The following is a 14,834-nucleotide window of genomic DNA, read 5'->3' on the forward strand; positions in this document are numbered from 1 at the left end:
CCAGTGACACAGGAAGACTTATTGATTTTGAGCAGTGTCTCTTCTTGGGCTCTGCGCGACTAGACAGTGGCCTCATCACGGTGGGAGTCTTTAGTGGATCAATTGGGAGCACTTGTGCTGCTTGTACCTGTTTGTAACTGATAAGAATACACTTCAGAGGACTGATAATGATTAGCTGAGGATAAACACACCAAATCAACATACTTGGGAGGAGGAGAAAAATATGGAAGACAATTAGTCCGGAGCATTGATCGTCCAATGTTTTGGCAACATGAATTAATCAATTGGACGTGTACATTTGTAACTGCAGACAAAGAATTACAACCAACAAAAAATTGAATCCTGGAGCATTTTCTTGGAACTGCGTGACAAGGCCTACTAAGTGGCCATTTTGTTGTGTCACTTAAGACACATGAGATCATTGTTGCTTCCTCCATATCCCATAATGGTGACACCGAGAGCCCATATCCTGATCCTGCCCCAGTTGAAAAGGAAGGCATGAGATCACTCCATCTTGACCTAAATGCTAAAGCAAACACAGCATACAGACTACCCTATCTGACATAAAAGTTATATTTAATACAAAACCAAATAACACTTGAAGAAAGACAGCAGCTTACTGGTTAGGAAAAAGATGTTTGTGAAAGACAGGGGCATAAAATATGAATGAGCAAGTGACGTTTGAGGGCAGATGCCTCTTGTGTTGACATGTGACAGCGCTAACTGTTGTCATGGGAAGCCCATCACTTAAAACAGGTCAGATCAAAATGTGCCGCTGGGAGTTATGCCTTCCGTCAGCGCTGCCAAACAATGCCACACCAGTGCAGGGGTAATTCTCACTCTCAGTTTGTTTGCAGAATTACAGTATCAGTAGCACATTATCCACACCCATGGAGTATCCTGTTTTTTTGAAGTCCACCTTAGCCGGTGCATAGTTTTTGTCATGGCCATTCAGAGGGAATTACCAATAACACAGCTAATAATAAAAGGCTTGTAATGGATACATAGGGGGTTTGTCGTCTCGCTACAGTTTAATCTGGCCTGCAGGTACTCCGGCAGTGGAGGACAAGTAACATGAGACTCAAAGATTCGCTGCATTAGTTCTGCTTAGCTAACCGTGAATGCTAATTGCAGGAAGAACAAACTGCTACTCTCCCCTCCTTTTCCTCTCTCCTCCCCCTTGGCCAACAGTAGCGCCTGCTGAGGCACCCGCTGAGAGTCTTACAACTTTGGTTGGAGAGGGAACAAAGGAGGATGTTCTGCAAGCAAGATTAAATATGTAGACGGAAAACACAGATGAACATGTATCCGGTGATTTGCCTCTGTCAGCCATCATGTTGTCTTTTCATGGGCACAGTAAAAGTCTGCAGAGTGAGGGTTTACTCGCCAATCTTCAGGAATTAGTATAAACTTTACATTTGGCAAGCTGGACACTGTTGGTGTATTTGTTCTGCTTTAGAGAACAAAGACATAAAATACCTGCTAAGCATTTGACACCCATGGACCTTAAGTTTAAAAAGTCCAAAACTTTCACCCAGCATTAATAAGATTCCAAACCAAACACCTATTTGAAAGAATCAAACAATTATTTTGTGAGCAGATGTCAGAATGCACCATCAAACCAATCACAAATGTTCAGAGTAGTGAACTAAAGTCCTAATGTTCTCTGTTGAGAGGAACCCAACCATGACGTGTCCTCACGAGAAAACAAGACAATAAAAGAAAGAGGACTAAGAATGGGAGAGTTAAATCCAGTACTAGTACTGATACTGATACTAATCTGTGAGCAAGGTCAAAGACCCAGTTACACACCAGAGGCTATAAAGGCTTGGAGGTGCTGGTCAGCCTGAGCCGCCAAACCTGTGATCACTCTGAGAGCTTCTGAACTGAGCAAATGAGAGGCCACTTCCCTGGTGGCAAATACTATCTCCTATCAGTCTCTTAGACATCTATAGAGTACCTGCAGGCCCTCAGGAAAGAGTTATCATATGGCCACTGTACCAAGCACTCCTGTCTTTAGCTTGCAGTGGAGATTTATTGTAATTAGAAGATTCCTTTACAAAAGCTTCGGATCAGCGTTTCTCCAAGGATCTCTGTGAGATCCCAAGGGGGACACCCTTTGATCCTGACCTTCGAACCCTAAGGGTTAAGCCTTCCCTTTGCAAATGAGTTTGACATGATGGACCACTTCCTAATTGGCCAATTGCTCAGTGCCATTTCTGGGTCCTGCTGGTTTAACAAGTGTATGTTTTCCTTAACAATCTCTGATGCCTTACCACGTCAGTGCTGATGGCTTTGAAGCTACCAAATTCATCCATATGCTTTGCTGCTAGTGAGTCATCATAGATGGGAAAAGTTCAAATTTCAAAGCAGTAATATAAGCTACAAGTACTTTGGGCTTTCACATATAATCTATGTGAAAACAGAAAATGTGCCATGATACAATTATACCTTTAAAGTGTGTTAGAATCAGTGTTGTTTGCGTGTGCTGTTTGGAGTCCTACATGTTTTCACTTTTTCTCTTTTGTTTCTTTCACAGGCCTCCTACTGTGTGTTCAGCCCGAACATGCTGAGGGCTATAGAAGCTCCTTAACCATCAGAGACACTGGAATAGAAGCGGTGTCGAGTCCCACCCTGCAGCATGTGGTTTGTAAGTTTCTGCCCCTCCCCACTTCCATCTTTTTCCCAATCTGATTAGTTTGTCTAATAGTGAGAGGAAAGGTTATTGCCAGTGGGCCCTGCAGGCTTGAAGGAACAGGTGGCCAAGTGCTGAAATGGTTTCTTTTTGCTGAACTGAAAAATTATGTTGATGGAAGCCTGCGTCCATGTTAGGATTTTAGATGACCAACAACTGAAAGAGTTTGCAATTATATAATATTACAGTATCAATTAGCTCTTGGATAGTTCCGAAATTTAATATGAAATTCTTAATTAAATTAGCCATAAACGTGGTTTGCATCAGTGTAAGTGGTTTCCTTCACTTTACAGCAGAATGAAAAATTAGACTTTACATTTGCTTTACAATGCCTTAAAATCTCTTTCACGGTTTACCTATAACTGTACCTGTTTTATTGTACACCACATCTACCTGCAGACCGTTACCCAGATGGATTACCCAGTAACCTTTCCCGATGACCTCTCTAAGGCTTGTTCACCTGAAGGACCATGGGAATCTCCCCTGGTAAAAGACCTCCTCCCCAGTACGCCGAGAACGTGCCTCACCAGCCGCCTAGCACCGAGACGGATTGTTTAGGGGTGCAGAATTATTCAGGTCAGGGAATCCTTGGCCTCAGGCTCGGCTAATTCCTTTCTAATGTGACGACGATTCTTTTGAAGAACTGTTTTCTCGCTGACCAAATCTCTTTAAAAGCATCTTGGGGGTGCAAAAGGGGCCGAGAGGGAGTGCGCTGTGGCAGGCCACACCAGGGCCAGAGGGGGGGCTCGAGTTACACCCTGCCTGCCGTGATGCATTGTTGGTGGGACGCCTAGGCTCCACTGCTCCCCCCTCCTCTTCCCCAGCCACCACCTCCATCCTCCTCCGCCTCCTCCTCCTCCTCCTCTCGGCACTGTCCCTTCACGAAAGGCTGCAGCAGAGCCTCACAGAAACTCTGACACCAGTCCAGAGGATGCACTCTGCACATGAAACCTTACACTCAACTAATGGTTACAAATGTGTTTTCAAAGAAATCCCAGGTCTCTCGTATAAACTATAGACTCACACTCTTGGATGTGCATATGTACGCACATACTCACTGCAACAAATGCAGGCACACTGGCAGACAAAATTGGGGATAATTGATGTTGCTGAACCAGAGTTCTGTATTAATGTGAAGTCCTTAGCTTTATACAGCACTGACAAACAAACACATGAGCAAGCCCACTCCTCAACAAATTGCCTTTAGATATTGCAGGTGGCTTGTGGCTTTGACTGACACTTCACACAGATTTCAGTGACCTCTTGCTTTCTTTCTCTCACTCCCTCAAAGACAATGTATTCCCTTCCAGGGGAGTGATCCCTAATTAGCTGTCAGGTGATAGTGCTGCTTTCATTGTGCTCCCTGCTGCTGTGCTGCAGGCTATGTGGTCAGCAGTCAGCCTCAGACTGAAGTGACAGATCATCTCTCTATACAGCAGACCCCTGCAGCTGAAAGAGACCACTTGGTTCTTACAAAGAGATCCCAACTCTCCGTATTAAGAAGACCTCGATATCAGATCTCATAACAAACAGATCGCTGGCCCAGCAAAGACAAGAGGCCCGCTTGAGAATCTGTCTGTGTTCTCAAAAATAAAAACAATAATCAGTGATATGTTTATCTCCCACCAATAGATGACTGATGACTGGGTTTGGTTCTGAATTATTTAGTGGCCTTTGTGTTTGTCAGTTTGTTCAATGCAGGTGATTTCAATAGAGAGATACTTGTCATATCATGTTCCAACATTCAGTGAATCTGACAAAAGCTTTTTGGAAAATCACATTTTGCCACATAAGTGCAAAAATAACTATCCTTTCCTGTATATTCCAATAAAAGCCATATCTTCTCTCTTCCCAGGATATAGCAGACAGGTCATTCCTGATATAAAAGATATGATTTCTTCCTGTCTGTCTGTTAGGTCCACTGCAGGTCTCCTCCAGACAGTTCCAGTATCCACCCAGGCAGCAGAGGGACCTTGTTTGAAGGTCATGTCAGCACCAGGGCGTAAACGTTAGACCTTTTTGTGGTCAGGGTAAATGTACGAGGCCGCCCTGTGGGAGCACTCCTTCCCTCTCTTTAATCGGCATGTAACAGGCCCTTGTAGAGCCAAACTGTCTGCGACACATCAGCACTTAGAAATAAAAACCCCTCAGCCGACCCTGCAACGGCTGCGGTTTGAGTACGGCAGCTGGATCATTTCAGAGGGGCAACACAGACAGGTCTGCTCGCTGAAGGGAAACAGGAAAGACAAAATCCATTCAAAGTTTGACTTCTGTGTCATTAAACCATCCCATTTGAACTTTGAAATTTAAAATATTTATTTAGAAACCCTAAATCAAATATGACTTGCATATCTCCCTCGATGATATTATCAAGACGAAAAATTATGCTTCTGACGTTGTTGACACAGTCGCAGTGCAGGTGTCTTTTATGGCACCACTGTTGTCTGTCAGCACTACAATAAATGAGCCTAATGACAGTTTTAGCTCTCTAGTTTTACGACTGCGCCTTTAAAATTGAAGCAAGAATAAATCGTTTAAAAAAATCAGGGAGTTTATGAATTTGCAAGCGTTCGGTTCAAAACTGTCCCCGTTTTTCTTAATCCTCCAATATTCAGCTCTAACAGCGACTGTGTGCTCTGTAAATAAAACGTCTACAAGGTTATTGAGACAAAGGACAGAATATACAGCCGTCCCCCTGCCAGTGAAGCCAATCATTTGAAGGAGCCGAGAAAGCAAACTTAACAGTTCTAATGCTCCAGCCGAGAAAACTTAATTTACCAATTTGCAGGAAGACAAGATGGCAGGAAACAAGCCAATTTGCCACGTGTGCAGCGCACAACAAACCCCAGCCTTGCTCTCCGGCCTCATGAGAGGTAATTATCCCTAAAAAAGAATGCCATGCTGTATTAAGATGTGGCCGCATCAAAACGAGGGAGACGGCCTCATTACAAGTAATTATGAGGGAATTAGAAACATCATTTAACTAAACGAGCAAATAATGTCCAGGATATTGAAGAAGCTGCCTGCACTTCTGCCGAGCACTGCAAGTCCCATTACAAAAATTGTAGGTCTTTAATAGAATAATGACATGCTTTATCTTGCCTGCCTCTATCCGAGAGGGTCTTGGAGCAGAGGGAAGGGTTGAGGGAGCGAGGGGAGGATGTGAAAACAACTGTTGCAGAGCTCTCTGTCTCTGGGGTCTCATACTTGAGTGTGTAGCATAAGGCCTTCAAGATAATCCCCCTATTATCCTTACAAATACAAAATGGAGAGCAGAAAATTGTATCTCACATCCATTATTGTGTCAAAGGTAATGCTAATGGACTTATCTCTAGAGTAATAGCCGAATTCTCTACACGCACCGCAGCCTATAATAGTTTGATGCATACTGGACAGCGAATGGCACTTCAAAACAGGCAGTTCAAGAAATGGTTGGTAATTTAACAATGAAGCATAATGCATTTCGCCATTAAAGCCCTAATCCACATTTTTGGTTAAATATTGTTCTTGAGTACTTTAACTTGGAAGATGGAGAGGTTTTCATCGAGCAGCTTGTATTTGACCTTGAGTTCTGAACATCTCAAAATATGAAGTATGTGTCAGGTATTGTCAGAGTAGTGGGAGTTAAGTAAGCTTAACATTTTGGGTTTTATCCTGGACCCATGACGGACGGAAACTTTATTCAAAAGCTTGATAACACAGTGGGCTTTCGTTCGCGTTGTTCATTCGGATTTTATTATGGATCTCTTAAAGTGCTGCAAATGATTTCTGAAGGTATTATTTTACCGTACTTTACTTAATTTACTTACCCCATGTATTGCATTTGCCATGGCCCCTTCGCCTGGTAGCATATTCCTCTCTTGCTAAAGGGACAGGTTAGGGGCTGCAGAGGGGCGGGGGGACAAACACAATTTCCCTTCAGCTCCTTCATTTCCAGTTGATATAAAACAGAATCATGAAAAATCACTTCTGCTCCAAGCTCTCCTTTTTAACCATTAACCCATAAATACAGAAGCTGGTTAAAGCCAGCGGATGACAGGGCCTGCCTCAAAAACCTTGTTACGCTCCCCTCAAATTCATTTAGGGAGCAAACAGGTCTTGAGAGTTGTCTGGCTTAATGCATTGCGATCGCTTTTAAAACTCTTGTCTTGAGGCAGACCCGAGGCTCTGCGTCTGCTCGCGGCGTTATACTTCATAACCTTCCACTGTAATATGAAGCCACACATACCCTCTTTAAATCAAATGGCTGTAAATATGTTGGGAGGCAGTCGGAAAGCCCTCATTCTAATAAATGATGAAAGGATGGAATATGTTAAAAAAAAATTATAATAAAATAAGATCTTCAGATATTAGAGAACATTAGAAATATAAAAGGAAAGTGGGAGATAATGTTGTTGCAGCCTGTTTAAATTTAATGGGGCCTCGATTAAGTTAGTTTTGTACTACATGATTTTATCTCGCGATGTAAAAGAGGTGATATCTGGAGGTTTTAGTATAATTCATTATGATCTTGTAAATACGCTCTAAAAACTATCCTGGGAATCAATTTGCTCGGTGCACTCTGTCTTTGCCTCTCCCTCTACACACCGTGTGTAGCCCACAGTTTCCATTACCCCCATCATAAATTATACCGCAGACTGAATTACACTTGCTTTTCACCTTACCAGGCAGGTTTGATGAATCCTAAGGCACAACATATCATCTCAACAAATCTTCATCACCATGCCAGTCGCTGTCTCTTTGCCGTTTAAACCACTTCAAATCATTTTCATTGCCTTGCTATTAAAATTTGTAATTCACGCCTGCCATTGCGGTGATACATAGTTACATTGAACCCCCTCCTCGGCCTCCCACCTATTCCTCCCTTGCACTTTGGCTCTTCTTCTCTCCCCGTCTTGTAAATCAAACAAACCTCAGGTGACAGGTCATGCAGATTTCCCTCAAGTCAGTGGGGTGCAAACATCCATCCAGAAGAGCGGCACGTTGCCGTCACACCTGATGACATAATGACCACTTGCAAGCTAATAAACAGCTTCATTCAGCCAAAGCTGTTGCTCCTTTTCATAAGCGCCACCGTCCCCGAATCCCCCTCTCTATCTCTCTTTTCTCCCTCTCTCTCTCTCTCCAATCTGTCACAAATTCATCCTCCTGCACCTCACCTCGTCGCCGGTGCTGGAGTTACCCATAAATCACTGCTGTTGTCTAACGCTATCCATTTTCCGAGAAACACAGGGCGGCTGTTGCAGAAATTGGGTCAGGCATAATCTGCAGGGCAGCAGAGCCTGGCTAGTCGTGATTCTGCTAGGTAATGTAGCCATTAGCACGGAGTAAGAGATTGGTGGGATGGGTAGAGGAGATGGGATGGGTGGAGGTGGGGTGTAGGGGGGGTTCCTTGTACATGATGTGACACCCAAGAAAAGCTGATACAAGTTTATCGTCCCCCATCACCCATCAACCATGGGACATCTGTGTGCGTGCACTTGGGAGAGAGTAAGTGTGTGCGATTACATTCACGTTTTTGTTTTTTTTTCATGACCTGGACTCCTTAAAAATCCAAACTAGCTACTGAAGTAACAATAACTTGATACTGCAAGGTTGTGTTGCTTATTGCCGCTGCATGTGGTGTGCAGAATTCAGTAATCCATTACACAGATGGAGAAAAGAGAACAGCTTAATGACGGCCCGAGTCTTGAACTTTTACAATATGCCCCCTTTATTAGGTTTCCCCTTACAAGGCCTGATGCTTGAGAGCCACAGGAGGCAGACTTCAAATGAGAGAAGATCCCGCCCAGAGGCATGATTGGCTAGTGATAGTGTGCATTTCTTTTCTTTTTCCAGTCTGCTTTATCTACTTCGTGAAGTAGCAGTTTGCTCAGATCATCCAACTTTTCATTTAAAGCAAAGTCGTGTGGAAACTTGAACGCTTTAAAAAAAAAAAAAAAAAAAGAACCTGAAAATATGATCGTAACGAAAACATAATTTCTTTTGAACTGAGATTGACATTTTACTAAAAAAAAACAAACAAAAAAAACATACCAGGAGTCTTACAGGAGAAAGACTGCATCACATTTCATACCCATAGCCATATTTCCTGGATTGAAATGCACCCATCAAAAAGTCTCAGACTCATTCAGTTAAATGAGGTAAGAACCAAAATGTAAACACTGTGATTTTATCTTAATTTACACCAATAATTAGTTTAAAACAGTTAAATTGCTGTGATAATTCATATAATAAATATATGCCTTAAAAATTAAATTGTAGACAAGGTGTGTGTGCTCCTCGGGAATTTAACACATCAGCCTTGCAAAAAATAAATAGAAATTGATTGAAAACTGCCTAAGACAAAAAAAAAAAAGAAAGAAAAACAAGCGAGCCCAATTTTCACTGAAATAGAAAATTTATTGAATGAGAAGGTTATTATTACTGAAGGTCTAAATTACAATAGAAACAATGATATTTTCTCCTTAAATGGAAGAATTGTGTGTGTTTCCTGTCAGTGCTGTGAAATAAAATAACTGATCCTTTTTATAATATGTCTGACAAACCAAGTGTGAATAAAAACTTGGGAAAGCAGGTGTTTTTTGGGCCAAGTCTTCTTGAATGTGATATGAAGGTTTAACTGCAATATTTTGTCAGGGAAATAAAAGTACAAAATTGTTATAATTAATTATACACATGGTGTATTTTATACATATAGCTTGATTGCTTTTTTGTGAGACATACAGTTACTGCATAATAAGAAATGTTCTTAACAAATAAAGTGATACCATTAATATAATACAGGGTTTATGTGGAGACACTAGAAGAACGTTGTTTTGTAATGCGTTTTTTACGTGGGCTGCCGTGGTGAACATACAGTAGAGTCAATCAATAGTCGATTTTGTTATACAGGTTGTATAAAGGTAATGCTGGCAGGTTGCTCCCCGGGTAATACAGGGGCGTCGGAAAGGCGATAGACCGGGGAACTGGTACGCGCAGTAAGGAGTTATCTCTGAAAACCAGCGGCATCCCCACTAGTGTCTGTGCGGAGGCGTGGGCCATGTTGGCCGCCTCCAGTTCAGCTGAGAGCTGCCGTTTCCATTTGTTCCTCCTGTTCTGAAACCACGTCTTGACCTGAGTCTCCGTCAGCTGCAGGCTGGACGCTAAGCAGGCCCGCTCCGAGCTGCTCAGGTAGCGCTTCATGTCGAAGGTGGACTCCAGCTGGTACACCTGACTCCGGGAGAAAACCGTGCGCGTCTTCTTCTTGGCCGAGTTGCCCTGCTTGTCCGCACCGTCTGTCTGTCTCTCCTCCGACAGAGGTGACATTTGATGGCACGGTCTCTCCTGCTCCTCCTTGTAATCCTGCAGCAGAGGTTGTGACAGGTGCGGCCGCCGTGCGAGCCCGTCGTTTCCGGACAGAAGTCCTTTAGCGGGACCTAGGCGCAGCAGGAGGAGAAGGGGGCGATTAGTATCGCAGGCGAAATACGCATCGATGTTTTCAGCGTGATTTTTAAAGGATAGCGTGGAGGGAGAAAAAATAAATAAATAACAATTTTTCAGCCATGCCCAGTTTAAGAGTTTGTCAAGTGTGAACTTTGACTCTCCAAATCGACTGCTGCATAAGCCCGTGACTTTTTAAATAAACAGTACTGAGTATGTTCGGAGTACAGTAAGCTATTAATTAAATCCTGCTCTATTTAACGCTCAATTGACGACGTGTAGTGCAGCCATTTTGGAAGCATGTTTCATCAATTAACAGGCTCAATTAAATTTGAAATGAGAGGAAAGACAGGGGGCTAATTATTCGACCTTCCACTCTTCCGCTGCTGCTGCGCACAACAAACAAGTGGAAGTGGACGGGCTGCATGTCAGTGTCACAGTCACAGTCACGCCAACAAAAACACTTAACAGCATGTCTGCTTCATTTATAAATAGGCTAATATAAAAACTGTAAAGTGCAACAATATTTCAATTATTTCAGTTCTTGAAATAATAATGATACTGGTACTAATAATAATAACGACGACGATAATAATAATAATACTCACCTAAACAGAAGTTATGGGCTTGGTGCTGGGTGCACGGATCGCTGTGACCCGTGTCGGAGCAAAAACAATCTGCCGAATCTTCCCCGCCGCTGCACTCCTCCTCGGAGGACACCGACAGCGAGCGCCTCCGCGGCGGCGGCGGCGGCCCCTTGGAGAGCTCCTTGGTCCCGGAGCGAGGCTCATCGGAAGGCGTGCCTAAAATAGACTGGATGGTAAAGCTGGAAATCGGGCCCGACGAGCACTTGCTCCCGCTGTCTTCTGCGCTACTCATTCTCGCTTCATAACAGTATTGAAGTATTGACTGAATCGGTCTGTCCCCTTGTATTCCGTTATTGCTTTCTACACGGTTGGTGCGTAAAAAAATACGAAAGCGTCTTTTGTCCGCTTATTTCCCCCCCTCTAGCCTGTTTAATTGTGGAGTTTTCACATTGAAGTGAGTTGGAGGTGTTTTTTCTAGAGCTCGGGGAACGTGAATGTATTCCTGGTCCTCCTCCTCACGCTCTGGATCACAGGCAGCAAGGTTGCGTTACTCCATTTGCATGTAGGTAAGCTCCTCCTGGGCCAATCGCAGCCTCCGACATAAGCCCGGAAATTTCAAACTCCTGTCAAGGTTTTGAGACGAGATGAGAGCGAGGGAGCCCAGGAAGAGGAGTGCGTGTCCGCATTCGGCACTTCAGTTCCTACAGGTAGCCTAATATGTATGGACTTTAATGATAATAATAATAATAATAAAAAAAAATAACAATCACCAGCAAAGTTTTCTGAATTTTATATTTTTGGCGGCACGAAATCTTCACAACAAATGTTTCATGGTAAAACAAAAAAAGTGTGTGTGCAGCTGTAGATTATCTATGCAAGGCTAATATCCGTTTAAATAAGTGGAAACCTATGTAGTGTATTTTTGCACAAAATTTACATTTATACAGAAAATATAGCTATTTGCAAATTGTCCTTTTTATATATAAATGCCATTTTAGTTTAAATGTTCCTTATGTAAATATGTACCATCACATCCGACCTGTAAAAGGCTCAGCCAGCTGGTGATGACCTTATGCAAGAACTATATTTTCTATTATCCAATGCAAGTTAGGCTCAGAGGAATGAAACTAAGACAAAGGCCCAACTCATTTTTCCTGAAAATAATAAACTCATTCCACGTCCATTATCTGCGATTAAGAATTAATTTGATCATTACTGAGCTAATCTGCCTCGTGATGACCGCGCGTGTAGTGGAGGCCGGCTAATTGATTGACTAATTGATTGGAGTTGGTGGGGGCTGAGTGTGCACACACGTGTGTGCGGTGTAAGAGGAAGGGGCGCGCGCTTCCCACCACTGCCCTCCTCCCATCTTCACCACCCATGCTGTGTGTGTGTGTGTCTGTGTGTGTGTGTGTGTGTGTGTGTGTATGTGTGTGGTTGTGTCTGGCTGTGGGACAGCTGCGGGGCTTGAGCTGGAGGTTCAGGGACATTATCCCCCCCCTTTTTTTTTTTTTTTTTTTTTTTTTTTTTTTACTGCTTTAAGGAAGCCCCAGACACATTACAAATGGCCAGGTTTAATCATCGTGTCAGCGCCCTTCCCGGTAGCAACACAACCGGCACTCGTTGTTAAGACAGCCTGGAAAGGGAAGAAGGCAACTACGGACGTGATGCTGCTGCTGCCGCTCATGATGATGATGATGATGATGATGATGATGATGCTGACAGCAGAATCTGCCGTCATCCTCATCATCATCAGTCAGACAGATGCATCTGGATCCACGCGTAAATATCCTCAACTGGCAGTGGGGCCAGCAGCTGCTAAACGATCTTACTAAAACGCTTACGCAGGGGAGGCTTTACCGAAGGAGGGGGGGGCAAATATATGAGGGCGGATGCTGGATTTATGGTGGTTACACATAAGGCGTGAAATCTGCAATGACAGTTAAATGGGTTTATTTTATACGCTGCTCTTTTCAAACAAAGACCTTTGTCAGTGTAGCCGCCTTCATCACTTTCAGACGACTTTTTGCAAAGTGAGATTAGTTCATCACGGAGATAGTGGGCTGACATAACAGGCTGCTATTGTGCTGCAGAGAATAAATTACATATGCTGCTTTTATGTCAGAGCTGGCGTTTATAGGCCAGCCCTATAGTGGCCGAGCAGTGCCTTCTATTAGTATGGAAATGTTCCTCTCTTACCAGTGTTTCGAGGCCTGGCGAGGCCCAAGCTCAAAGTACCGGGCCTAAGTTCGTGCTCTATCACAATGATAGGTGGTGTATGGCCGCCCTACCGCAATAGCAGAACAAGATCTTTAGCAGGAGAGAAAGGTCTGAGAAAGACAGATGAAGTTATGAGGCGCTTTGATCTGGGAATCAAGCTTCGATAAATATTAAACAAAGACCCTTTACACGTGTGTATTATGATGTATGGCGTGTCCAGGTCTAGAATAAGGAAATTACCAGAGAAAATGATATCAATAAATTTTGTAAGTATAAACGTTGATTATGTTTCGATTTTCATTCAAGAAAGCGGGGCCTGCTCTTTTTTCAGGGGGCGTTTTGTGCGTTCGTGCGCGCACATTCATGTGTGTACGCGTGTACGTGAGTGTGAGGGTGGGAGAGAGAGCTAGAAAGAGGGAGAGGGAGAGAGTTGTAAACGCAAGCAGAGCACCCGAGCCCTGGAGGTGTACAATTTATGTAATCTGAGTGTGGAAATGAACTGGGTAATTTATTGGAAAACACAAAGTCAGGAAGATTGGATCAGTACAGCCTATCCAAGGGCTCCTATCCATCAAGTTCCAATTAACAACCTAACCATTGAGTTTTAATGGCTTTCCAATCTACTGCCCTGATAGACTCATCAATTCCTCGGGGAGAAATTAAGAAAATCGACCGCCCCTCGGCGTTTCAGTGTCATTCTTCACAGCAACTATATGTCAAATTAAAAACACAATTAAAATTTAAACTGTTCCAATCAGACGGTGCCCCGCAACCTATGTTTCACTTAATAGAACTTTGATGAAAATCTGATGTTCGCATTCAATCAGGAAAGCAAATGGGATGGGTTTAAAACAAGCTTTCCTCCTCGAGAAGTGTCAAACAGAGTTGTTCAAACACACGATCTTTGACGTGTCGCAGCAGGGACGTGAGGCGCTGCTATCACTTTTGTTTGGCCTATGATTGTGGAAAGGCACCTGGGTGTCTCTAAGGGATGGAGCGAAAGTTGCTTGTGGGGAGAACTTTTGTTTACACACAGTCACGTCTGTACCAAATTTACGAGACAGCGTATGCTTCCTGGTTGACATAATTTGCCAGGGACATTGGAAGCTTTAAAGCGAGGACAGAAGATGTTCACGTAATTCCTTTCTTGATAATGCACCTACCGACCACCCCAGAGAACCTCGCATCTTCCGGAAAAGTAGGCCTACTCTGCCATATCGAAACACCCGTTAGTTGTTGAAATAAATGCTTTAATCTCTCCATGCAGCATTTAACAGACGTTACAAGTCCAACACATGGGTGAGCAGATACCAGCAGCAGCAAAGAAGAGGCTAGCATTATGCAAGGTGGCCGAGCCACTTGTGTGTTTCCAAAACTGGCACTAAAACCTATGATAGGGCTTAAAATTACCCATTCAGCTCTCCATTTTAATGCAATACAACGAGCGCGGTCCCCGGTCACGTCCGCTTGTCCCAGTTCCTGCAAATGTACTTTATCTGATTTTGGCCCCGCTCCCCTTTCTCCTTTACATAAAGATGTCGCACAAATGGAAATTATCGAGTGGTAATTTTTTCAATTTATGCGCGCAAATCAAGGTCATAAGCAGAGGCGAAGCGGCGTGTGAACGTTGCTTACTTGACGCAATATGCTGCAGACGTTTACAGATCGATATGTGCCAGAGGAATAATGCCATACTAATCTATTAATTTGCAGTAATGGGACCGCGTTGAGTGTGCATGGTAGGTACGTCGATACTTGGGTTATCTGACGATATCTGAACGAACCCTTTGTCTCTTGATGAGGTCATCATATCGAGACTGATTCATTTCCAATAACTGTATCAGCCTGCACGTGGAAACGGAAAATGGCCTTTGTGGCTGAGGTTGTTTTGACGGATAAACGGAGAAATA

General features: G+C 43.4%; 1 protein-coding gene across 1 annotated transcript; it reads right to left on the minus strand.

Moving 5' to 3' along the window:
• Window positions 1-8,749: 8,749 nt before the first annotated feature.
• On the minus strand, window positions 8,750-11,212 carry hmx2 (H6 family homeobox 2). The gene is made up of 2 exons (XM_047603642.1): window positions 10,726-11,212; window positions 8,750-10,113 (listed from the first exon to the last, which is right to left on the minus strand). Exons 1-2 carry the CDS (start codon window positions 10,994-10,996, stop codon window positions 9,566-9,568), a joined length of 819 nt encoding a protein of 272 aa, XP_047459598.1. The 5' UTR covers window positions 10,997-11,212; the 3' UTR covers window positions 8,750-9,565.
• Between the last annotated feature and the right edge of the window lie 3,622 nt (window positions 11,213-14,834).

This window comes from Mugil cephalus, chromosome 13 (assembly GCF_022458985.1).
Source record: "Mugil cephalus isolate CIBA_MC_2020 chromosome 13, CIBA_Mcephalus_1.1, whole genome shotgun sequence".
Lineage (NCBI taxonomy): Eukaryota > Metazoa > Chordata > Actinopteri > Mugiliformes > Mugilidae > Mugil > Mugil cephalus.

Bases quoted from the DNA above. Each gene is read 5' to 3' on its own strand.
- hmx2 (XM_047603642.1), bottom strand. From the start codon at position 10,996: ATGAGTAGCGCAGAAGACAGCGGGAGCAAGTGCTCGTCGGGCCCGATT. The intron at 10,114-10,725 runs GTGAGTATTATT...TGCTGCGCCTAG, and splicing joins AGCCCATAACTTCTGTTTAG to GTCCCGCTAAAGGACTTCTG.